This window comes from Dermochelys coriacea, chromosome 1, assembly GCF_009764565.3.
Source record: "Dermochelys coriacea isolate rDerCor1 chromosome 1, rDerCor1.pri.v4, whole genome shotgun sequence".
NCBI lineage: Eukaryota > Metazoa > Chordata > Testudines > Dermochelyidae > Dermochelys > Dermochelys coriacea.
In genome coordinates, this window is record NC_050068.2 from 148,162,914 (window position 1) to 148,189,629 (window position 26,716).

Sequence of the window (26,716 nt, forward strand, 5' to 3'; positions counted from 1 at the left end):
CAGCAATTTAGCCAATTTCCGATAGAATGTTTCTGGACAGCAATGGAATATCAGAAAAGACATAATACAAATATTAAGTATAAAATCTGTTAAAATTACAGGAAATAAACACAGATTATTTTTTGCAAAAACACAAGTACATCTTTTGCTCACTATATATAAAGGTATTTGCAATTGAGCTATTTTATATCTTTCAAAGACAGAATCAATGTTGTAACTGAACTCATTCTGTCAGTTACAGGACTTGAGATCAGCTTTTTATATAAATCAATGTGTGAGATGCAAAGTGTTTTGGTATTAAAACACTTCCATAAAAGAAATAGAATTGATTAATAAACAGCTTCAACTCAACTCAATTATTTGGAAATAATTACAGTTTCACTTCATTCAAGACAAAAAAATAATTCTACTGTATTCATTTAAAAAAATTTTCTAAGATGTTTCACCAAACGTGTTTTGATACAAAACACAGCAACATCTAAAAAAATATTCGACTTGACCATTAATCAAAGAGTGAGACAGATCCTCAGCTGGTGTAAACTCTTGAAACTCCACTGATTTCAATTGCTGACTTCAATGGCGTTAAACCAATTTTCACTAGCTGGGGATGTGTCCCAATATATTTCACATACCTATACACATCCAAATGCTCCAGTGGTTCTCAAACTTTTGTACTGGTGACCCCTTTCAAACAGCAAGCCCCTGAGTGCAACCCCCACCCTTATAAATGAAAAGCACTTTATATATATATATATATATATAATACACACACACACTATTATAAATGCTGGAGGTGAAGCGGGGTTTGGGGGTGGAGGCTGACAGCTCGTGATCCCCCACATAATAACCACGTGACTCCCTAAGGGGTCACGATCCCCAGTTTGAGAACCCCGTCCTACATGCAGAAACCATTAAGATGCAGTCCCAAGAAACTGTATCATAATAGATTTTTTAAATCTAATTTATCTGACATCATTCATTCATCCTATTCAAACACATTTTGTTTTACATATGATTACACATCAAGTGTCAGATTACAATACTATTGCTAGCATTGAGTAGTATTTTATTTCATAAGTAGGCCTAATGACTTCAATAAGGCTATTTGTAGAGTTAGATACTTTTCAACGTAAGTAAGAGTATCAAAACATGGCCCTATATATGCTGAGTTATATCTAACCATAATACAGGACTTGAACTTACAAACCTTATCACCACATAAAATATTTATTCCTGGGTGTTATTTCATTGAAGATATTGGTACAGCACTAGTATTAACCACTGCATACTCTAGTAATGGTTGCAGAATCCAATCCATACATGATGTTTTATAACTACTTTAGATTTCTCAGAGCACAAATGTTCAAGGTCCTTACTCTGGTATGAAAGAATAGGGTAAAAAAATTCTCAAAGATAAAGCTGCCAGAGCTTTACATTTATCCTTTGCAATGATTTGCTCTAAATCTGGCATCTGCTGGTAAAAGAATAAGTAAATAAACAAAATGCATCTTAATGCATAGAATTTTTAATACCAGAGGTCTAGGGGACTATTCTCAACTTGTTTCATGAGACTTTATCATTACGTGAGCTGCACACCTAATTCGCCTATCACTGCATTGACAATTAACAGTATTTGAGTCATATTTTTTCTTTGGATTCTTAAGTAGAAAGTATTTATTACAATTTTATTTTTTCATACCTGAGTGGAAAATCATCACAAACCAAACAGACTGCACAAATTACATTGCCAACGTAACAAGAAATGTTTTGTTTTTTATGAATAAGAGGAAGAGGGGGGACAAAAAGTCCATGTTTCATTGTAAAGCTGACTTTGTATCAGTGAAAAATACAGAAATTTAAAAAAGAAAACATTACCTTAATATCAAAAGCTCCTAGTTGGCCCACTTGGTTGTAAAGTTCTAATTGATCCTTGACGGGAGATACCCACAGTATCAGCTGACTTAACTGTTGTTCAAACTGGGTGAAATTATTTAGCAGATGCTCAATTTCTCTTTCTTTCTCCGGTAGATCTTTGGATACCTTAAAAATACCAGAAATTTGATTTGAGAAAAAAATAAGCTACATATAGCAACATAATAGTACACTCTTTTATGTTAAGAGAGCATAAATCATATGCACACACTGGGTGGGAGTTAAAGAAATAAATGCACATATTAAAGGACTGTACTACACAACTGCATATATTTACCACAACACTCCCCCTGGAAAACAAGTGATGTCACATTTCTCATGTTTTCAGTTATTCAGATGTATACTGTGTGCTACATAAAGGAAGGTTGTTTTCTCAGGAGGTGAAAATCTGAAAAGAGTTGGCAGTCTATTTAAGTTCAGACAAACATTCAAATGTCCAGATGCTAATTCAAACTATCTAAACCTCTTAAATCTGGAAATCTCATGAGAACATGTTTTCTTAAAAGATCCTTAGTTCTGCTTGTTTTCAGTCAGGTTGGAACATGAAAGTACAAATAAAAAAAGTACACATAAACAAAAGAAAAATAATAAGGGGAATATATATATATACTTGTGCCTCCAGTCTGAGTTCTACTTGGTCAGTTTTTAGGCAAAGCCCAAGGCAGGTTCATATTTATCCACAGCAATTCTCCTATTCTCAATAGCATCAAAAAGTAAGAGTTACTAGATGGTATAGCACTAGTCCACAACATAGAAGTGCTTGAAAAATTAAGACAAGAATAAGATGGACATAAAAATGGAACAGAAAAAAATCAACGTTTTCTTCTTTCCAGCATCCTTTAAACCAATGCGGTGCTCACGTAGTATTAAAAGAGATGGCAATTAATTATTCAACTTGGACAAAAAAAAAGTGGGTCTGCTCTGCAGATTAAAAAAATCAGTCTTCCGGGTGGCCATTGTTTCTAAGAGCAGGCTTTTACTAAAATGGTTCTTTTAAAAGTAGTAAAATGAGGGAAGCATCTGATAAACACAATATTCCCTTTGAAGTTGCACTATATTAATGGAAGCACTACTATGCTATTGGCTGACTACAAAAATATTACTGATGCATACTACCTACTAATCTTTCATCTCCGTTATTTACATAACACAATAAATCTAAATCGATTAGAGACCAGAATGCAATGAAGGTTTCTATGAAAAACACAGCTGAGATAAAAGGGAGGAAAATATGAATCTCATGACACGTAATTTTTAATTTGTTTTTCCAAATAATATTCAATTTGAAAATATCAATTAGACTAAATCAAAGGAATAACACTGTTGTATATAGTTTATTTTAGAACATCAAGAGGTTTTTGTCATTCATATATTTCCCCAATATGTTAACTGATTTTCACTGTTACTATTTTTCCTTAATACTCTAACACAGTGGTTCACAACCTGTGGTGCAATCAGCACACAGCTGTGACCCATGTAGATGTACAGGTAGTATATATATATAGTGTGGGTGTGACCCAAAGAACACAGAACACTGCACAATGGTAAACAGGCTTAGAACCTCTGCTCCAATATCTATTAAAAGCTGACCAATAAGTCAAAATCCTTTTTGTTTTCTCTTAATCTTGTTAAGTATAATAAAATCACTTCCACTCATAGTACAGCATATGTCCCCTGAGGTGAAGGAAAACAATTAAAAATGCATCCATTTCCCTTACGTGTTAATTCAATATTATGCAGACGTTGGCTTAATTTCACAGAAGATTAGCTTCATCTTTCTTACAACATTTGAATGTTAACCTGCAATGTTTAGAAACTTTAATATTAACATAAACAGTTCAACAGAGATATTATTCTTGAAAGTAAAAAGGTGATCAGAGGTCCATTATATAAATGTGAGCTTACTCCTAAAAGTTCTAGACAAACTAATTTCAAATCAAAATTTATTAGGGGTGTTAAGGCAAGTGTGTTAATAAGAAGAAAAGAAACATTAATGTGATAGTTTTCTTTTTCCAAAAAGAAGAGTATAGTTAGCTATATTCTTGGATATATTCAGCTTCTAATATCAACATGTATAAATAATGCATAAACTAAAACAATTAGGTTTTACGGTCCACATTATAAGTTATTGACCCTGAAAATATCATGTACACAAAAAAGATAACTTAATAAAATGGGCTCTCAACCTTTCCAGACTCCTGTAGTTCTTTCAAGAGTTTAATTTGTCTTGTGAACCCCCAAGTTTGACCTCACTTAAAAGCTTAAAAAATCAGACATAAAAATGCAAAGAAAATGCAAAGTCTCACAGAACACTATTAATGAAAAATCGTTTAATTTTTCATTTTTACCATGTTATTATAAAATAAACAAATTGGAATATAAATATTATACTTATATTTCAATGTATGATATACAGAGCAGCATACATAAGTCATTGTCTATGAAATTTTAGTTTGTACTGACTTTGCTAGTATTTTTTATGTCACCTGTTGTAAAACTAGGCAAATATCTAGACAAGTTGATGTACTCCCTGGAAGACCTCTGAATATAGGTTTGCCAACGTTCTAATTGCAGAAAATTGAACCTCCTTACCTTGCCCTGTCCCTTCTCCAAAGCCTCACCACTGCTCACTCCATCCCCACTCTCTCCGTATAGTTGCACCTCAGATATGGTTCCAAAAGTTCACTGTCTTCCTTCTAAACAGAATAATCCCTGGTGTTTTTGTTTTTTTCCTGCACCCCCACAAATAATTTGCACATTGCCAGAGAGGGAGCATCTCGCTCCCCTCCCTTCTCCCCCCGCATGACTGGAATATGTGAATAACCTTTTGATGACTTACTTTAACTCGCAAACCTAGTGAACATAATTTTTAGTAATTATATACATAACTCCTCACATATTTTCCATATATACACATCTCAAAATGATTATGATGACCATAAAAGATGACATTAAAGATGACATTCTTTGGTGGACTAGTATGTAGACACTGGACCAGGGGAATCCTATAGCCCCTTATGTAACCCTGTGACCTTTGCCACTGATATCAAGAAGTTCTGGGGGGGTTCATAGAAGAGTTTAATCCTGAGCTAAATACTGTAGCACTGGCATGGGATTATCTTTTTAAGAAGAAAAACTAAAAATTTGTAAAATGGTTAATATTTTGGAAAAAAAAAGATATTTAAAGAATCTATTATATATGTAAGATTCCATGTCAACTAATTTATCATGCAAACAAAAAAGTCATATCTAGAAGATGAGTTAACTTCTTAGATGTGGTCTTGAAAAGCATCCAAAATTATTCTATATATTCCTAAACTTAGGGCATGAGACTTATTACTCAACATAAAGAAACAAAGACGAGGACTCCAGTAATAGTTATCTTAAAAGTACCTGAGATTAGCAGATTTTGACAGTATGTCAATAAATGAAACCCCTGTAAGAGCCAAGGAGGGTGTTCTATGCTACCATATGGGAAACCCAAATTCTCTCACTGCTGAGAGAAGTTTCAGGCAAGACTATTATGAAGTGAAAGCAACAGAAAAGGTTTGGGACCCGTTCAATACATTGTTTTTATCATAGCCAGTTGACACCAATCAAGAAAAAATCTGGTCAGCTAGGGGAAATTAGAAGCACTTCTACCAGCCGAGGGAGTAACGGGAGAAAACAAGCTAACAAGTTTTAAGATAGAGTTTGATAAATTTATTAAGGAAATTATATGATGAGGTTGTCTGAGATAGCAGGGGACTGGATTCAATGACATAGGAGGTGCCTTCTAATCCTATTCCAATATCAGTAGGCTCCTAAAAACTAACTGCATTGCTCCCTACATATGAATATGTATTAACCTGGAACACTGGCTTGGCTGCCAGGAAATCAACAGAACATAGAAAGATACACCTTTGTCTGCCTCCAAAGAAAAGTGGACCTGGCAGAAAGATAGATTAAAGAAAGAGCCTCTGACTTTAACATCAAAGAACCTTTGCAATTTTGGCCATGTGTGTCAAAACTGTAAAACTTTGGATACTGAAATTTGGTACTTCAGTTGAAGAGTTAAGTTAGACCGATTGGCAGCTTAAGTAATAGAATAATTGAAAATATTTAAGCTCTAAATTGGCAAACAGTAGATGATGCTAATTTTATACAAACTGACCCAGGTTTTCACAAGATGTTCATTACTATTGTAGTCTTAAAATGCATACCATTTTGAAGTAATTTAATTTTACATCGCTGAGTATTCATATTTTTACTGTCTGCATTTAATATAAATTTAAAAAAACTACCAGAAAAGTAATTAACATCTTGGGGAAATATTGGAATGTTCTGAGAAGTTTGAATAAAATATCCTCAGCTCAAAAGTTTGAATCTTTATACAAATATTTTTGTATCTTCCCTCTTACAGACCTAAGAAATAATCCCAAGGGCTGTTTCCAACTTTAGGTGTTAGATGACCTTTTATCCCTCATTAGGAGCTTAACTATCACTACAACAGGCCCTTCCCCTTCCTTTTTTCTTTAATGTAAAACCGCTCACACTATTGTGCTTTGAAACTTTTCCTATGAATTTTTTTTTGGCTGATTGTTCAGCTCAAAGATATTCCTCTGTACATTGCAAACTGAGACGGAAGTAATGTGGAATGCAAAACCACTGCTGTAGTACAAGGCAGAAAAGACAGTGACCAAGTGAAGCTGAGAAATCACTGCAGTTGCATTCTAGGCAGTTAGGCTGGAGTGATATTAGAAGACAAAAAAAAAAGTGAAAAAGTGTAGCAGGTCTGTAAGAAAACAGTTTAACCTAGGATTACAAACACTAACTGTAACTGTATGGTTATTGCATGGCATTATTAAAGGATGGAGTACAGTTATGTGCACTAATTATGCATGTCCATATCTTAACATGATTGGCTTACTTTTAAGTTTAACCTTAATTCAGAATTTCCTGGGTCTGTAGCGCTCATTTTACCCTAAAAGTAGTGATGCACTTACTGATCTTTTAGTATAATTCAAATTTTGGTAATGAGAAGAGTAGAATGATTCACCTGGCTCTAAAAAAAAGCTCCTACTGGGTTTCCCCTCCCTCCCATATTCAAATAAAATCTATTAGTAACCACATATTAAGTCTTACTACAAATATGATTGTTATTAATATTACTGTAAAGGTTGTCATAAATTCATTATAAATGTGAATGAGAGGGGATAAAATAGTTCTAATTAAATGTGGATTCTTAAAAAGTACATTAGATACATCAACTGACATGAATTTTTACTGCACATTCTTTTATCTTAATTATGAACAGAGAGAAAACAGGTTCTAACTAAAACTATCATTTGACATAATAGCATAGTGTGAAATAGTCCATTGTCTCACAGAGAGGTTGGGCCATGGAAGGTGTTAGATTTAATTTAAAAAAAGATTAAAAATCTATCTTTTGAAGAAAAGACTGTTTTGGATTACTTTACAGTGCAGTAGCTGCATCTTGCAACAAAATACTAAGAATTCTAGGAGCAGAAATCAAACCAACATTTCTTTGTTGTTGTTGCTGCTGGATTTTTGTTTTTAAGTATCCTAAATTTTCACATAACCATGCAGTGTTCACGAACCATTAAGAATCGTAATGGGTTAAGAGAGAGAGAGAGAGAGAGAGAGAGAGAGAGAGAAAATGTATGTCTAGTAAAAGATTTATTGACCTATCTGACAATTAAGCAGTCAATGCATGTGGCTTCCCAGAAGAAGAGGCATAGCTGCAATATCTAATAATGATCAGATGCAAAGGTGAATGCAAAACAGAGAGAGGCCACTACTTTATTAATTTAATAATGGGTGGGGCACTATCTGCCCCTTCCCTCTGACATTGCAGATATTTAACTAGGTCCAATTTGAAGTTACAGAGAGCACACCATATAACCAATAAGTTGGGACAGATCCTTGTAAGTCTAACCCCTAGGACTCAGCTCAGTTTTGAGTGTGCTCATTCTCTCCACCTCTCACAATTGGGGCAGAAGGTAGCAAGGTGACTATCAGTTTGACAATTTTAGGTCTCCCCTTCTCCTTACAGGCACCCTACCCATGTCATGGTTTCCTTTACCTCTGGGAGTTGGTCCTTTAGCTTTTGCCTGCAGTAGACGCTGACCAAAAGTTGTGACAGACATTACAGTATTATTTCCTAACAGTGAAATTCCTGCATCCTTTTAACCTAAGCACTGCAATGCTCTGAGGAAGCTGAAAAACTCTCTAGACTCCTACAAGTTCTGGGTCAATGGTAAAAAATTCCTGAACTATAGGGAGGAAGGGCAGGGCAGCAATCATGGTGAGATGTCCCCAGATGACTGGGAGGGCTTTACACTGAGTGGTGACATGAGAGAAACTCAAATCCCCTTGCTCCAACCTGGCTGGCCAATGGGAGACAGAGAAGCCCCTCGCTCTCCCCCAGACACACTGATGTCCATTGTGAGGCAGGAGAAGGGGCTCAGCTCCAGTATGTCTGGGCACAGGATCTCCCTGTGACAGATCCTACATACTACTATAGTAATTGTTGTACAAACTATACCTTGTGAGGTATTATTTGAAAACTCATAATTTGATGGTCAATATTGTCCTGATAAAATACATGTGGCAACACATAATACGAGGTTATAAAATTTCTCTGTAAGATGCTGTTAATACATGTTCCAAACTACATCCCCACCCAAGCAGAAGTTCACAGACAGGTAAAGGTTATGTGTGCTCTACTGCTTAAATGCAAATTAAGCAAACAGAGTCATCAAGCAGGAAGGAAAGACAAAGGAAGTTCAAATAGGTGAAAAAACCAGCAGGGAATATCCTTCCACATAGATTCTTTGTCTCCTGAATCTTAGCTGGAAATGTTTTTTTCAAGATGGGGACTGAAACTATAAAAAGGAGGGACACATACCCCAAGTGACCCCCTCTCTCCATCACATTCACGGCACCTGAAGCAACAAAGGAAGCCTTTGCTGGATTCTGAGAGAAATTTGTTCAGTAAGACTGCTCAAAGCATATGTTGGGAAAATTTGCATGACTGATATAGTTTGTTAAGTTAGACACCACTAGGAGTGTTCTGGAGTCACCTGCTATATAACCAAGGCTGGTAAGAGCCAAGGTCTGGCTGGCTGGCTGCAGCACACAGGGACATAGCTGGGAGTGATTTGCATGCTGGCAGCTGTTTGTGAGCAGTCCATACTAGAGGCTTCAGCAGCAAAGCATTGTAAAGGGCAGGCCAGGTTAGAGGGCAGGCGTGACATACCTACCCGTTGGTCTGGATTGTACCCCGGTATGTCATAATGGTACCAACACTGTCAGCTACCTCCAAAGCATACTGAGATTCCAACTATACTGGACCTCCTCTCTCTGAAAACACTGGGGTTGTCCCTCAGCTTCTCACAAGTGCATTTGGCAACTACTAAAATCTTCCCCGCCCCCCACAAGTGGACGGCTATACAGTCTTTGCCTATCTGGTTAGAAGGCATGTGTGACACAGCTACTCATTAGTATGGATTGTACCCTGGTGTGTCAAACCCCCTCTCCTTTTCAGAAGTTGGGTATCCTCCTGCTGGCCCAAGCAAATTCCCACCACCCTACCAAAACAGGGCACTGTGCCATACAATGATACACTTTATCACATCTTCCACGGTGATATGATGTGATATGCCATCGGTATAGCATGGCATGACTTAATATAACCCCACCCATCAAATGTCTGAAACACACACAGACTCTTTTACTCTCCATGCAGAATTAGTACAGAGCAATTCACTAGTTATGTTCATACTTGTCTCCCTTGTTGACAGTATGTATCAAACAACCTGAAGATTCAATTATGGTCTCATTGACATTAATGACAAAGTTCCAAATAACACAGATGGGAGCAGGATTGATCCCTTGAATCAGAAACAAGTGTTCAATTTGAACATTACTTCATTTCTAACTATGTGGACACAGTAAACTATTCCTCTGGGGTATCATTTTCTGAGGGTGAAGAGTCAGGCATTTTGTTATTTTATATGTATGAATTAGAGAAATTCTGCAGAAATAGTTTTAGAAGAGTGACAAGGCGGACTGCATTACTAATTAGTGATATGCTAAACTTTCCCGCAACTTAAAAAAAAAAAAACACACAACCACAACCAACAAACCAACCAAATTTGTTTTTGTCAAAGGGAGTTGTGTACATGTGACCAAGGACAGAATTTGGACATCAGATACAGGGGGTTCAATTTAAAATAATAAATAATATACAGAATACTTTATAATAAAATACATACACTGGGGTCATTACTACCAGCTCTAGCAATCAGCTGACACAGGCATTTAGTATTTTGTCAATTAAAAAAGTGCTAGACATATTTATATTCTCTCTGTGTAAATTTATACAAGTCAATCAAAATCGGGACTTTTAAAAATTTTGTTCAATTTTTATATTGCTTCAGGCCAATTCCTTTGGTGCCCTCTGGCATCTTTTTACTGAACTACTTTAAATAGCTCCAGGAGAACTCCTCTTGCATATGCCCCCTAATTCCTGGTGTCATGTACTTCTTGCACACAGTTGGTTGCAGGGCTGCTACTAGCAAGTCAGAGTCTTGTACTAGATTTGGACTAACTATTGAGTTTTTTTTACAGAGTGATATTAGAGATGTGTCTTCCATGAGATCCTTTCATGAACATCCAAGAATATTGTGGCCAGAAAAAAAAGCAGTAAATGCTCAGAACATCCATAAATCCCTGTAATCCACAATTGTTGGACAACCTCTGGGAGCTATGTTTAGTGGGTGCCTGCCAGACCTTTGTTTCAATTCTCCCACTGAAGACTAAAGCAGTGTATAGCTTGGCTACTCCACAGAATCTGGACCTTCATATTGAAATAAAAAATAAATGAAAAAAAAAAACGCTTTTCTTTTAAAATAGTTACATTTCAAAACATATTTCTGCATATGAAACTGTACAGTTTGACCTATTAATTATTAAAAAAACCAATGTATTTTCACTTAATGTATATGGATAATTCTGTTACTTATCTACTCTCTATAAAAAGGGTCTCCCTTTTAAGGAAACAGTTATTATACAGAGATTTTTATAAGCAAGAAGCCCCTTTCTCTAGCTAACTATCTCTTTGTAAGCTAACCATTATGTATCAGAGTGGAACATATAACTGGATCCTAAATGCAGCAATTCTGACAAACATGATGCAGTACAAGTTTGAATAAAAAAGAACATAATATTCTTGATAGGTATCCTTATTCCAAAACAATTGCTGAGCTTCAGCAAGCATTTGAAGTTTATTGAGACATTATAGATAAAACAACAGAGTACAGCATGCTAGTTTTATTTTACTGTTTAAACACTGAGGCACAGATGGGAGTTCAAATGTTTTGAGACAGTTAATCTTCTGAGGTATTTGGCTGCGTGATAAGTAGTATCTAATTCCCAAAGGTACATACACATCATATGAAATAAATATAATAATATATTATGCCTGTCACATTATAAGACAAGCATAGGAAACATTTTCTTGTTCCAAAAAGGCTGGTTACAGGGGATGGATTTAACTATGAACTAATCTAATATACAGTATCTTTATAACAGTAGTGCATTGTGTGGGTGCTGACAGTCAATGCTTGTCACCAGAAATACCATAGATATTCTAAATAGGGGGAAACAAATGGTATCTTGCATCCTGATCCTGCAAACTGTTCTGTGAGGGTGGGCCCCTCTGTATAGGTGCAGACATCTGGCTATATAAAGCACTTTGCAGGACCAGGGCCTTGGATACCATTTTATGGTAAATGGTGATGAATGCCAGCTTTTTAACATTCACTATCATTTATGCACAGAAAAAGAGAAAATCTAATGCACTGGAAAAATTACTTTCCTTAGACAAGCGGGAACTAGAAGCAACTTCCATTTTGTCCCCCTTCCTCCCTCTTCAGCTAAGTGATGCTAGCAGGGAAAAAGATGGAAAGGAGTGAGACAGGAAGAGACATCTGCATCAACTGCACAGCAGCCAACATATGGCAGGGTTGGAATCAAAGCAGGCTTTTGTTGAGCCAGAACTTGTGAAACATAGAAACTATCACAGGAACAGGAGTTACCATTTTCTGTCTCTAGCCCAAAGTGGAGAAATTGTTCCTCATTCACACTCCTACGTTCAGAAAATTTTATTCCTATTAAAATGTGCTTTCCAGGCCATGTTGACTATCCCAGAGAGTCCTGGCATTTTATTTTAATATACCAGGTAGGATTTTTCTCTATACATTAACCACTGCATTTCTTTCTCCTGTATGAGTGTTGAACAGCCTATTTTGTGGTATACACTATGGATGGGAAAAAGAGGTATTTGCCATGAGAGTAAATATTTCATTTTTCCTTTCTGAATTAGATCTACCGAATTAGATATACCAGAAATTATTAACACACCTTTATTTTACTATAAATATCAATCTTACTTTTAGGACTACTCAAGCAATACATAAAAGAAGGTTGTCTAGCTAAGGAAAATAGTCAAAGTTTAAGTCACCTGTAAGGTTTGGGGGCTTAGTGCCTTTTCCACTTCTCTCATGGAGGTTGCAGGTAGGGAGACATCTCCTTCCATGGATTGGAAACAAACCTATTATTGGAGACTGATACCACTTTGTTCATGGGAGGGGTCTATGCTTTCCACATGGCCACTCATGCACCAATATGACTTGAGTGCTTTAGTCAGATGAACCAGGGCAGGGAATGAAAAGGAGGTGTACCCAGCTAATGGTATAAGGTAGCTTACATGAAAAGACGTACTTCTCCCTATTAGTGGTGCACTAACTACTTGCTGGGAGACAACAGCACACACAATTCATGTTAATGAAAAAAAGCTGAAGTTAATATTGTCAGTCTTAACTAAATGTTGCGTACATATACTTCTGGTGCCTGCCCCTGCACCACTGAAATCAATGAGAGTTTTACTGTTGACCTCAGGGGGATGAGATAAAGTACTTAGCATTCATTAAGTGAGGGAAGAACAGACACAAACAATGAGGAAAGGAGTACCGGTGGCACCTTAGAGACTAACAAATTTATTAGAGCATAAGCTTTCGTGAGCTACAGCTCACTTCATCGGATGCATCCGATGAAGTGAGCTGTAGCTCACGAAAGCTTATGCTCTAATAAATTTGTTAGTCTCTAAGGTGCCACCGGTACTCCTTTTCTTTTTGTGAATAAAGACTAACACGGCTGCTACTCTGAAACAATGAGGCAAAGTGAATTCACATAGTTTAAGGCCAGAAGGCATCATTAGATTACCTAGTAGGACCACCTGTATATCACTGGCCATTAAAGTTCCCCTATACCGAACCCTATGAAACATGTTTGACTAAATCATAAATTTGTGTTCAAATAAAGCATTTCTTCCAGAAAGGCAACCAGACTTGACTGAGAATACACTACTTCCTTTTGTTAGTTTGTTCCAGTAGTGTGACAAAGTTCCCCTCTGCCTTGGTGGATCCTGCGCTTATTGGCAGATTTGCTCGCCTCAGAGGTTCATGGCAGCCCTCAGTTTGGCTACTTTCGTGGCTCAAATCTGCCGGTCACTCACTTAGCCTCATCACTGGCCAGCATGGGGAAAGGAAGAAAAACAATCCCCACAGTCTCTGCTGATCCACCTAGTGGATCGGGGAACAGGCCAGAGACCTTCCCCTCTGGTGGAACCCACAGTCCAGGTCAACTTCTCCGATATCAAGTAGGGAGTTTGGAGGGATGGGGGGAACCCGGGCCCGCCCTCTACTCTGGGTTCCAGCCCAGGACCCCGTGGATTGCAGCTGTCTACAGTGGCTCCTGTAACAGCTGCGTGACAGCTACAACTCCCTGGGTTACTTCCCCATGGCCTCTTCCCAACACCTTCTTTATTCTCACCACAAGACCTTCTTCTTTTGTCTGATAATGCTTGTATTTCTCATTCTTCCAGTAGTATGCCTTCTCACTCTCAGCTTCGTGCGCCTCTTGCTCCCAGCTCCTCGCATACACCACAAACTGAAGTGAGCTCCTTTTTAAAACCCAGGTGCCCTGATTAGCCTGCCTTAATTGATTCTAGCAGCTTTTTGATTGGCTGCAGGTGTTCTAATCAGCCTGTCTGCCTTAATTGTTTCCAGAAAGTTCCTGATTGTTCTGGAACCTTCCCTTTTACCTTACTCAGGGAAAAGGGACCTACTTAACCTGGGGCTAATATATCTGCCTTCTATCACTCTCCTGTAGCCATCTGGCTCGACCCTATAGTACGACCCACAGTAGTTAATCACCTTCACTGTTAAAAATGTGTGGCTTACTTTTCATTTGAATTTGTTTGGCTTCAGCTTTCATCCATTGGTTCTTGCCATGCCTTTCTCTGCTAGCTTAAAGAGCCTTTTAGTATGTGGTATCTTCTCACCATGAAGGTACTTATACCCTGTAATCAAGTCACCTCTGTCTTCTTTTTGATAAACTAAACAGATTGAGATCTTGAAATCTCTCACAGCAAGGAATTTTCTCCATCTCTCATCATTTTTTTTTTGGAACTCTTTTGTGCACTGTCCAATTTTTCAAGATTCTTTTAAAAATGCAGACACTAGAACCATATTCAGTATTGTCTCATTGATGCTATATACAAAGGTAAAATCATCTCCCTACTGCTACTCACCATACCACTGTTTATACATCCAAGGATTGCATTAGCACTTTTTGCTACCGCATCACTGGGAACTGATGTTCAGTTGCTTGACCACTAAACCCTTAGGTACTGTGCAAGCTACCCACTAAGGTCTACACCTTCATACTTGGCCTACAACTCTCTTGTTTCTTTTCAGAAACTGTCAAACAACACTGTATTTTAAGAGAATGCTCTTTGTAAACCTGATGTATATATGGATATTAGAAGATGAAACATAATAATAATATACTGTACTGAGAGAGTCCCAAATAAACCTATTTTATTTTGATAACTGAATAGTTCAGAACTGTTGTTGCTGCTTCCCCCATCCCAACATTTTCTGTACTTGCTTGCATTTCTTTCTCTATCTCTCTATCTTTGTGATTTATCACTATGCACATTATTATATGTTAGCTTTTGTGATTCTGGGCAATCACACTGTACATGATCATCTCCATAACAGGTAGTTGAAAAATAGCTAATATTATAACATGCTATTACATGCAAACTTCAATCCACTCAACTATGGAGCCGCAACTGGCACCTCCATAAGAGTACTAAGATAATTACATAAAAGAGAAGTTCACCTCTTAACACCTACTGTTCAAGAAGTCAGGTTATCTATGTAGACTCACCTTCCCCTAGAGCACATATAAAAGGATAATTCAGTATAGAGGGGAGAGGAGCTTAATTTTTATGCATCATTTCTTCATGAAAAACAGTCACAATGAGCAAGAGTTTCCTGTAAGTTCAGTTAAGGTTGCCATTTAATTAATTAACAACCATTTTCATTAAACTCAATATTGACTTCAAAACAAAGTCTACTTACTTTTCATTTAAACAATGAATATTTATGAAGCACATTGTCAATAATAAATTTTGAAGTAAGATGATATTACTGGAGGACAAGGAAAAGCAGACTACTAAAATATGTATAAAAGGTCATCACTTGTAACATATTTAGTGTTTCAAATTCTCATAGAAGCCTCTTAAGATCTGACTCTGGCACACAATTATTTTTTTAACTGTTTAACTGTGGATTTGTAATATTTCCAATTTTAATTTTTATTAAAAATAATTTTTTTCCATTGGCGCAAAATCTAAAATAATCCACAAACCCAATGCACCAAACATAATTTTCTGCTTCAACTAGCAGCCTCGCTTTCTGAAAACAAAACAAACAATTTGGATTTGTTTACTGTGTGGTATTACAACTACGTATGCCACAGTCATCAGAATATCAATATCCTTTCTATATTTAAAATTTAAAACTAATTTTTTTTCATTGAGCTATTATGTGGGAATGTGTATGTGTTGGATATAAAATGTTTTGGTTGGATCCCATAGAAGAATTCAAGTGGGTTATTCTAATTGCAAACAAAGAGCTAAAATTTGTAAATATACAGATCCAGTTTTGTACGAGTTGTCCCACTGAGATCAATAGGACTACTCAAATATATAAAGTTACTCACATACATGTTTATTTGTAGGATCTGAACCTAAAACATCAAATATGGATATGCAGTCACCTATTTTATGGCCAAAGTTGTCTATAGTTTTATTCTCCGTATCAGAGATCTTACTGAGAAGGACTAGATACACAAATACTATTTTGCCAACAAATACTTTTTTTCCTTCAATTACATGACAGAAATGAATAGTTTAGCAAACAGATACATCTTAAAAGGTTAGCTCCTTCTCCATGTACGTAAAGTAATACCTACAATTTTCAAAAGCTCCTAATATACTTATGTGAAAGATATCATAATCCCAAGCAATATCTGTGGTAACCATATTGTACCAGGTTTTTGTGTCACTGTGGGCCAGGGATTGTATGCAATTCCAAGAGGGACAGGTTGCCACAGCTACCCCAGGAGCTTAAAATAGTGGGGGGTGGTTTAGGTGAATCACTCAGGTGGTACACGCCTTGAGAAAAGTACACCCCTTGGGTGGCCTGCATATATTGGTTCAAGCTAGGTTTTCCACAGACTCAAACAAAGAACTATTTTTGGTATAAATACGCTGAGTTTACATGGACTTGAGGTTTTCTTTCTGATCAAGCAAATGGACAGAACCTCCCAGCCAAATGCCCCCAACCCTTGCAGAAGGGTTAGAAAGACGTTGGCCTATTAAGGTCACCTCTGGTAAGCTAATCACCCCCTATAATAGGCAATGCATAACTGGCTACTTGATTCTCCTTACACAGCATCAGGTATTACATAATGGCTAAGGCCTGGTCTACACTACGAGTTTATGTCTGATTTAGCAGCGTTTAACCCTGCACCTGTCCACACAACGAAGCCATATTTTGAACATAAAGGGCTCTTAAAACCGATTTCTGTATTCCTCCCCAATAAGGGGATTAGCGCTGAAATCGACATCGTCATTTCGAATTAGGGTTAGTGTGGACACAATTCAAAGGTACTGGCCTCCGGGAGCTATCCCACAGTGCACCATTGTGACCACTCTGGACAGCACTCTGAACTCAGATGCACAGGCCAGGTGTACAGGAAAAGCCATGGGGACTTTTGAATCTCATTTCCTGTTTGGCCAGGCGAGCTCATCAGCACAGGTGACCATGCAGAGCTCATCAGCACAGGTAACCATGCAGTTCCAGAATTGAAAAAGAGCTCCAACATGGACCGAACGGGAGATACTGGATCCGATTGCTGTATGGGGAGAGGAGTACGTGCTATCAGAACTATGTTCCAAAAGATGAAATGCCAAAACATTTCAAAAAAATCTCAGAGGCCATGAGGGACAGAGGCTACATCAGGGATGCAACACAGTGCTGCTTGAAATTTAAAGGAGTTCAGACAAGCGTACCAGAAAACCAAAGAATCAAACGGACGCTCTGGGACAGAGCCCCAGACATGCCACTTCTACGCTGAGCTGCATGCAATTCTAGGGGGGCCACCACCACTACCCCACCCCGTCCGTGGATTCCGATGATGGGGTACTCTCTGCCATGCCTGAGGATTTTTCAGATGGGGAAGATGAGGAGGAGGACGACGAGTGGGGAGAGCACACAGCACACCTTTCTCCCCAACAGCCAGGATCTTTTTATCACCCTGACTGAAATACCCTCCCAACCCAACAAAGGCAGAGAAGGGACCTTTGGTGACTGTACCTTTTTAAATATAATACATGTTATAAAAGCAAGCTTTTGTTAATGATTAAGTAGCCCTGAGGACTTGGGATGCATTCATGGCCAGTACTGCTACTGGAAAAGTCTGTTAACGTGTCTGGGGATGGAGTGGAAATCCTCCGGGGACATCTCCATGAAGCTCTCCTGGGGGTACTCTAAAAGACTTTGCAGAAGGTTTCTGGGGAGAGCAGCCTTATTCTGTCCTCCATGGTAGGACACTTTACCATGCCATGCTAGTGGCAAGTAATCTGGTATCATTGCATGATAAAGCCTGGCAGTGTATGGTCTCGGTGTTTGCTGGCATTCAAGCAACATCCATTCTTTATCTCTCTGTGCTATCCTCAGGAGAGTGATATCGTTCATGGTAACCTGGCTGAAATAGGGGAATTTAATTAAGGGGACATTTAGAGGTGCCTGTTCCTATTGGGATGTTTGCCTGTGGCTGAAAAGAAATCCTCCCTGCAGTTAGCCACGCGGTGAGGGGGGAGGGGGCATTGGCGCTGAGCTGTTCGCGTTTGGCTAGCAGGGCTCTTCCCTGATATGAGCCAGGCAGTGGGGGGAAGAGAAAAGTGATCATCCCAGAGAATTGGATGTGGGGAGGGGGTTAGTTTGGTTTCTGCTGCTCCACGTTAAACAGGAAAATCACAGCACTAAATGGCCAACTGAACGGGCTTTGCTTGGTATGGGAAAGGAGAGCACTGCTGTTATGAAGGTTGCAGAAGCTAAAAGACTATGGCTTGCCATGGCCGCCTGCAAGCCGAATTCTGTTGCCTGGCACTGCGTGTGTGATCTCTAACACCTAAGCCGCAGGCACTCAATAGAAGATGCAAAATGCAATTGTGTACCAAAATCACATGTACTAGGTAACGTGAATAGTGTTGTTCACCGTGAAAGAGGATAGCCATTATTCTCTAAAATCTATCTTTTTAAATTCTTCACTCCCTATTTTTCCTCCAGCAGCTGCAAATGTTTCAAGCCTCCCTCCTCCATCCCAAAGGCTATCTCAGATAAGGCAGCGAAAAAAAATGCATGCGCGATGACATGTTCTCTGAGCTCATGCAGTCGTCCGGCATTGACAGAGCTGTGTCGAGGGACACAATAGCAGAGTACAGGATGGTGGCCGATGAACGTGAGGAGAGGTGGCGGCGGGAAGATCAGAGGAGGCATGAAGCAATGCTGGGGTTACTGCGGGATCAAACAGACATGCTCCGGTATCTGGTGGAGGTTCATGAACGGCAGCAGGATCACAGACTGCCACTGCAGCTCCTGCTTAACCGCCCTCCCTCCTCCTCATTTCCATAGCTTCCTCACCCAGACACCCAAGAACACGGGGGCAGGGAGGCTCCGGGCACCCAACCACTCCACCCCAGTGGACAGCCCAAGCAACAGAAGGCTGTCATTCAACAAGTTTTAAAGTGGCCTTTTCCTTCCCTCCTACCCTCCTCCCACCCCAGCTACCTTGTGAGTTATCTCCCTATTTTTATAATCAATTAATAAAGAATACATGGTTTTTAAATGATAGTGACTTTATTTCCTTTGCAAACAAGCTGTGATCAAAGGCGGGAGGGTGGGTGGCTTACAGGGAATTTAGAGGCAACCAAGGGGGCGGGTTTTCATCAAGGAGAAACAAACAGAAGTGTCACACAGTACCCTGGCCAGTCATGAAACTGGTTTTCAAAGCTTCTCTGATGTACAGTGCTTTCTGCTGTGCTCTTCCAACTGCCCTGGTATCTGGCTGTGTGTACTCAGTGGCCAGGCGATTTGCATCAACCTCCCACCCTGCCATAAACATCTCCCCGTTACTCTCACAGGGATTGTGGAGTGTTAGGATATAGATATTGAAGCCTGCCTGTAAAGGCCTATACTTTAAGAATGTAGGTATATGTTTATCATTTAGCTAGTAATAGAGGTATACAAGAAAGAATCTGTGTAAAGGCCTTCTCTCACTGTGACAGTCTGAGGCCCTGTTCTTAGGCCAATGCCTTTGGCTAAGCAGCAGAGGAAGCCATAAGCTGGGAAGCGACCGGTCACATCCTCACATTACAAACTAGTCAATATGGGGCTGTTAGGAAGGTGATCTGATCTATCACCTCCAGAGAAAGAGAAGAGCCTACAAGATGTAAAAGGAAATTTAGGTTGATAGTTTTCTGTCTGGTAAGAACTCACTTATCAATAGACACAGCTGGAAAACCTTTATGTCGTTATAGATGTAGTTGTGAAATCCTCACTTCTGTTTTGTTTTCTCATTATAGTTCCCACTTTGCTATTGTTTATTTGCATGGTCTCGGTCTGGTTCTGTGATTGTTTCTATCTGCTCTATAATTAATTTTGCTGGGGTAAACTAATTAAGGTGTGGGATATAATTGGTTAGTTAATCATGTTACAATATGTTAGGATTGGTTAGGTAAATTTCAGTAAAAGGATTGGTTAAGGTATAGCTAAGAATATTACTATATAAATTAGGGGCAAACAGGAAGTAAGTTGGGATTCGAAAATAAGAGAAAAGGAACTTGGATTTAATCTTGCTGGAAGTTCACCCCAATAAACATCGAATTGTTTGCACCTTCTGACTTTGGGTATTGTTGCTCTCTGTTCATGCGAGAGGGACCAGGGAAGTGGGAGAGTGAAGGAATAAGCTCTCTAACGTGGAGCACACAGCAAGCAGCAATAACATAGAGAATATTGGTTTCGCTGAGGTCTGAGAGAGTCAATAAACTGAGCCAGCGACCCTTTAAATGTCCAAATGCACACTCTACCACCATTCTGCACTTGCTCAGCCTATAGTTGAACAGCTCCTTACTACTGTCCAGGGTGCCTGTGTACGGCTTGAAAAGCCAGGGCATTAACGGGTAGGCTGGGTCCCCAAGGATAACATTTCAACATCCCCAACAGTTATTTTCTGATCTGGGAAGTAAATCCCTTCCTGCAGCCATTTAAACAGACCAGAGTTCCTGAAGATGCGAGCTTCATGAACCTTTCCCGGCCATCCCTCGTTGATGTTGGTGAAACGTCCCTTGTGATCCACCAGTGCTTGCAGCACCATTGAAAAGTACCCCTTGCGGTTTATGTACTGGCTGCCCTGGTGGTCCAGTTCCAAGATAGGGATGTGCGTTCCATCTATAGCCCCACCACAGTTAGGGAATCCCATTGCAGCAAAGCCATCTAGTATGACCTGCACATTTCCCAGAGTCACTACCTTTGATAGCAGCAGCTCAATGATGGCATTGGCTATTTGCATCTCAGCAACCCCCACAGTAGATTTGCCCACTCCAAATTGATTACCAACTGACCGGTAGCAGTCTGGCATTGCAAGCTTCCACAGGGCTATTGCCACTCGCTTGTGAACTGTGAGAGCTGCTCTCATCTTGGTATTCTTGCGCTTCAGGGCAGGGGAAAGCAAGTCACAAAGTTCCATGAAAGTGCCCTTACATATGCGAAAGTTTCAGAGCAAATGGGAATCATCCCAGAACTGCAACACTATGTGGTCCCACCACTCTGTGCTTGTTTCCCGGGCCCAGAATCGGCATTCCATGGCATAAGCCTGCCCCATTAACACCATGATCTCCAAATTGCGGGGGATGAAGTGAGCTGTAGCTCACAAAAGCTTATGCTCTAATAAATTTGTTAGTCTCTAAGGTGCCACAAGTACTCCTTTTCTTTTTGCGAATACAGACTAACACGGCTGCTACTCTGAAAGCAGAGAAAAGTGTGTTTATGTCCTCATCACCGCGCTTCCGTCGCCTCCTCGCCTGGTTTTTCAGGTGCTGGTTCTGCATAAACTGCACGATAATGAGCAAGGTGTTAACAATGGTCATAACTGCTGTGATGAGCTGAACGGACTCCATGCTTGCTGTGCTATGGCGTCTTCTCCTGCTCGGGCAATCCAAGGAAAAGGGAGAGAAATGATTGTTCGCAGTTGCTCTGACGGAGGGAGGGGCGACCGACAACATGGCTTACAGGGTTGGCTTGCAGGGAATTAAAAATCAACAAAGGGGGTGGCTTTGCAAGAAACAGAATGGCCCCCTCAAGGATAGAACTCAAAACCTCAAGGATAAAACTCAAAACTGGGTTTAGCAGTTGATTTCACAGAGGGAAGGAGGAAAGGAGGAGAAAATGAATACAAAACAAATCTGATCTATTTCTTGTTTTGATCCACTTCATCTATCTTATACATCTTGCTGGCAGCAGACAGTGCAGTACAACCGCTAGCCATCGTCATCTCCTGGGTGCTCGGCAGAACTGCTGGCCATCGTCGTCTCCTGATTGCTCACTAAAAGACGATGCAGTAGGACTGCTGGTAGGACTGAATCACCATGAGACGAAACTTAAACGGGTAATGACCTGACTGAGTCACTCCCATGTTTGCCCAGGCACCCCTGACCTCATCGAGGTCAGTTAAAAGAGCACCCTGGACTACGTATGGAGAGAGGGAGGAAGGGAAGGGGGGCCTGATGATATATACCCAGAACCACCCACGACAATGTTTTAGCCCCATCAGGCATTGGGATTTCTACTCAGAATTCAAATGGACGGCGAAGACTCCGGGAACTGTGGATAGCTACCCACAGTGCAATGCTCCAGAAGTCAATGGTTGCCTCTGTACTGTGGACGCACTCCATCGACTACATGCACTTAGAGCATTTGTGTATGAACACACACAATCAACTGTACAAAAACATTTTCTACAAAACCGACTTCTATAAATTCGACCTAATTTCGTAGTGTAGACAAGGCCTAAGGCAGGATGCGGGATGAGATGGGCCAAATGGTCTGTTATAGGATTGCCAATACTGTATTTCTTAATTATAATCTTTATTTTGTATGTACCATATGGAAAAATGGATGTGAATTCATCAAAGCACTCTTCCTTAACTGAAGCTTTTTATTTACTCTTGAGACACTTGACATATGGTGGCATGCCCTGGCAAGGAAACAAAGCTTGGGAAAGCTATTCATAATTTATTATGTATATATTAAAAAACAAAAACACCACACACATTTTACTATGTTGATGGGCAATGGAATGTTGAGCAGCAGTTTCAGTTAAGCTGGGCAATTCACACAGATCAGCACTCCAATTTACATCTTCCCCGGTCATCCCAAATGTCTCCATAAACCATAATATTTTATATTAAAATAATTAATATACCTAATTTTAGGGGGGGAAATATTGCTTCCCAATCATGTCACTTATTGGGTAAAGAAAAGGAAAAAATATTTATTCCTTTTCAGTTTAAATCCTTTGCACCATTTTAGAGTGTTTTGGAACGAAATGTATTCACATCATAAGATGAATTTGTCGTATCTTTTTTCAAGTCATCAGAGCTGGAGATTCTGTAGGAATATGTCCTCATTAAGAAAATGAAGTGTGCGCACAGATATACAAATGCACACAAAAGATCATAGTCGAGAATATTTTTTTTTTCCTACAGCACTATGTTTCTGTTAGGATTCTTTGACTTTGGTTAAGGAAAGAACACTTGCTACTGCACCTCTATTTAGAAACAAATCCAGGATATAATGAAATCCTAGCAACAAAGTGAGTGAAAAAGAGACAAAGTAAGGTCAGCACAGATTCATTCAACATATCCACTATAATCCATTTTAGTGAGGTAAAGGGATCAAACTATAATATTGTGAGACAGAAGGAAGCCATGCAGTTATCTTTCTTCCACCCCATTAGGTTATTGTTGCTGTGTAACTTATTTCCTTTAGTCCTTCAATTACTTTGAGGTTTAATGTACAGCACACAGAATGGCAACATGGCCCTGTGGACATGCATCATGAGTGTTCATTCCAGTTATCAGGGATCATGCCAGATAGGACCAAGTACTGGCCTGCTTCCCTTCTAACTTCGCTGCTAGGCAACGAACAGGTCCAGATGCACTGTCCTGCAGCTACCCGATTAATCGCAGTGCCTGACTTGCTGCAGGGCCAGCAGCCTGGTTTATAAGCCCAGAGACAACAGCAGAGCACTGGTTGCTCAATGTGCTCTTTGCCTGTAGCTGTGCTTGGTCCTGTCCCTGTCTCTAGATCTACTCCTGTCCCAGTCTGTAACTGTTCCTGCCCCAACCCTGTCCAGGCTTCTGACTCCCAGCCCTGACCATTGGCTCTACTTCAGGACCCTCCCCTTCCAAATTCAGCTCTAACTGGTAGGCCCCATTCTTGCTCCAATCATTAGGGCCAACCACCCACAATTCAGTTGTTGACACCAGTTAAACAGAATCAGTGTATCCTGAGTATTATGTCTAAGTGCCTCGAAAAAACAGTAGTCTAATCTATTTTTCTTTGTTTCAAATACAAGTTAATATATTCAAAATACATAAATATCAAAACCTAGTTAGTGACTAGGTTAAAGCAAAAGAAAATCATTGATATTTGTGCTAAGCAAAGAAGTTGCCTTTGGTGGTGGAAGCGGGAGTTTTGAAACTGTTAGAGTGAAAACAAACAGGAAACAAAACAATAACAGATATATGTATCCTTAAGGGTACAATGAGGGTGCTATTAATTGAGGAATGGCCCTGCCTGGCCCCAACCAGGCTAGCAAGGTTTACTCTTTCCAAGTCTGAGCGTAGAGTCAAAGGATAATGAAAGGACCCTAGGCCTTGAGAAGGAAGGGAGGTTGTGTAAATTGACAGTAGTTGCCACGGGTGTGGGAGGACCTGCCAGACAGACACAGAAAGTATGCTGCAGCAGGGCACCCTAAACATGGTCAGTGGGCTGAATAGAATCTACCAATACTGGGAAGGAAAAAAATAAGGTTTAGGTAAGGTAGGAAATATGACCATAGGCATTTATTATTTTAACCCTTGTGTCTGACTGCCATATATCTTTGGGTGAACAAATAAGTAATGCTTTGTTTTGAAGAAGATGCTTTTGAGTCACTTTAATCAGCCACTGTCAGGCTCCCAAAGAAAAAAGGCTTGCAAGTGCCACTCCCAGTTGGGCCTGTCAGGTTAATATAATTAGTAAACAGGAGCAGCTGTGGCCCAGAGATTGGTTCTATGAGTGATAGGACTGAATGGTTTCACCCAGATGGGCTGTCGGTAGCAAAACCCTGAATACATCTCTTTGGGGACAGAAGGAATAAAAGGGGCCCAAAGCACACCTTTGTTATAGTTGTTGGTTCTGTGTGCACGTGGAAGGTTATTGGCAGCAAGATGATGTGCATGCACATCCATTTGAGAAGAATGCTACTGAAAGATAATGGATTGTGGCAAATGTCCATGGGGAGAGAGGAAATAGGTTGGACAAAGGTTCCCTGATTTCTATAGAGTCAGTTGGGTCTCTAGGACAGACATGCCGAACTGGGATGTCTGCTTATCCTATTGGTATTGATGAGTTTGAGGTAGTGAAGTGGATTAGTACTGACCTAGGAGACCTGATTCAATCTTGGCTTAGACCTGAAGGGAAAATTAGTTTGAAAAACCCATTATAGTTCCCATTGGTGCATGGGTTTTTTTTTTTTTACATCACCCTATGATTTGGGACAACTGACAATTTGCTAGGGTAGAAGAGCAGGGAATATTTAGTCCTAAAACCCATAGCATTACAGAGAAACCATATCAACAACAATAAAAAGAACCTACACACATGCTAATAAGCTTACCAGAGATCACCCCGACACTAACATGAATTCTGGCAGGAGCAGTCCTTCAATACTCCAGGCAAGGGGTTTCCTTGTGGTTTAAAAGTTCATCACAGCTTCAGCTCAGAACTAGCACCTAAGTCTCATGGGTCTCAGTAGGCTCCGTGGACCTGGGTCCTATCCAGTTGCTGGAGCAAGAAGAAGGTCCTAGTTTAAAACGAGGCTATTTATCCAAACATCCCCTCTTTATATGTTGATCCCAGGAAAATCCAGTTTGAACTAGTATATGCAAACCTCTTCGGGGCGGGGGAGTGGCTTCAAAGGGTTAACAATAGAGGAGGTACATTAGCATCCCTTTGCTACTAGAGAAGGTATATACAATGCCACAATAACATATACAGAATTGCATTTTAAACACAATGTACACCAAGATATTTACCCTAATTCAGTACATTTATTCAATATATTTTATCTTAATTTCATAAAGTTTGTTCAGAATATTACAGGATATGTCAGTCTGACATAGGAATCACCGGTATATAGAAAGAATAAACTGTTCAGTAATAATGTATCCCTTTAACAGACTTGAAAAATCATTAAAAAGTTACTTACTCCATTGATGAAATGGTGTTTAATAGTTATTAAATACGTTTGAGGAAGCCCAACCAGTATTTTTATTAGAGCTTTAACTTTTTGCCTTGGATTAAATGAACAAAACATATTAGGATTTCTAATTCGGGGGACACGTTCAGGAGTCAGAGTAGCAGCCGTGTTAGTCTGTATTCGCAGAAAGAAAAGGAATACTTGTGGCACCTTAGAGACTAACAACAGACTGGACTTCTACATAGAGTGCTTCCGCTGACGTGCACGGGCTGAAATTGTGGAAAAGCAGCATCACTTGCCCCATAACCTCAGCCGTGCAGAACACAATGCCATCCACAGCCTCAGAAACAACTCTGACATCATAATCAAAAAGGCAGACAAATGAGGTGTTGTTGTCATCATGAATAGGTCGGAATCTGAACAAGAGGCTTCTAGGCAGCTCACCAACACCATTTTCTACAAGCCATTGCCCTCTGATCCCACTGAGGGTTACCAAAAGAAACTACACCATCTGCTCAAGAAACTCCCTGAAAAAGCACAAGAACAAATCCGCACAGACACACCCCTGGAACCTTGACCTGGGGTATTCTACGTGCTACCCAAGATCCATAAACCTGGAAATCCTGGACGCCCCATCATCTCAGGCATTGGCACCCTGACAACAGGATTGTCTGGCTATGTAGACTCCCTCCTCAGGCCCTACGCTACCAGCATTCCCAGCTATCTTCGAGGAAACTGACTTCCTGAGGAAACTACAATCCATCGGTGATCTTCCTAA

At 39.7% G+C, this 26,716-nt stretch overlaps 1 protein-coding gene across 10 annotated transcripts in view; it reads right to left on the reverse strand.

Moving 5' to 3' along the window:
* Positions 1-26,716, reverse strand: part of DMD (dystrophin) — a 1,935,994-nt gene that overhangs the window by 653,111 nt on the left and 1,256,167 nt on the right. For all 10 annotated transcript variants that reach the window (XM_043505382.1, XM_043505371.1, XM_043505378.1 and 7 more), the window contains one exon: positions 1,876-2,040. In XM_043505382.1, coding sequence (XP_043361317.1) covers positions 1,876-2,040 — 165 coding nt within the window. The remainder of the gene's footprint in view (positions 1-1,875; positions 2,041-26,716) is intronic.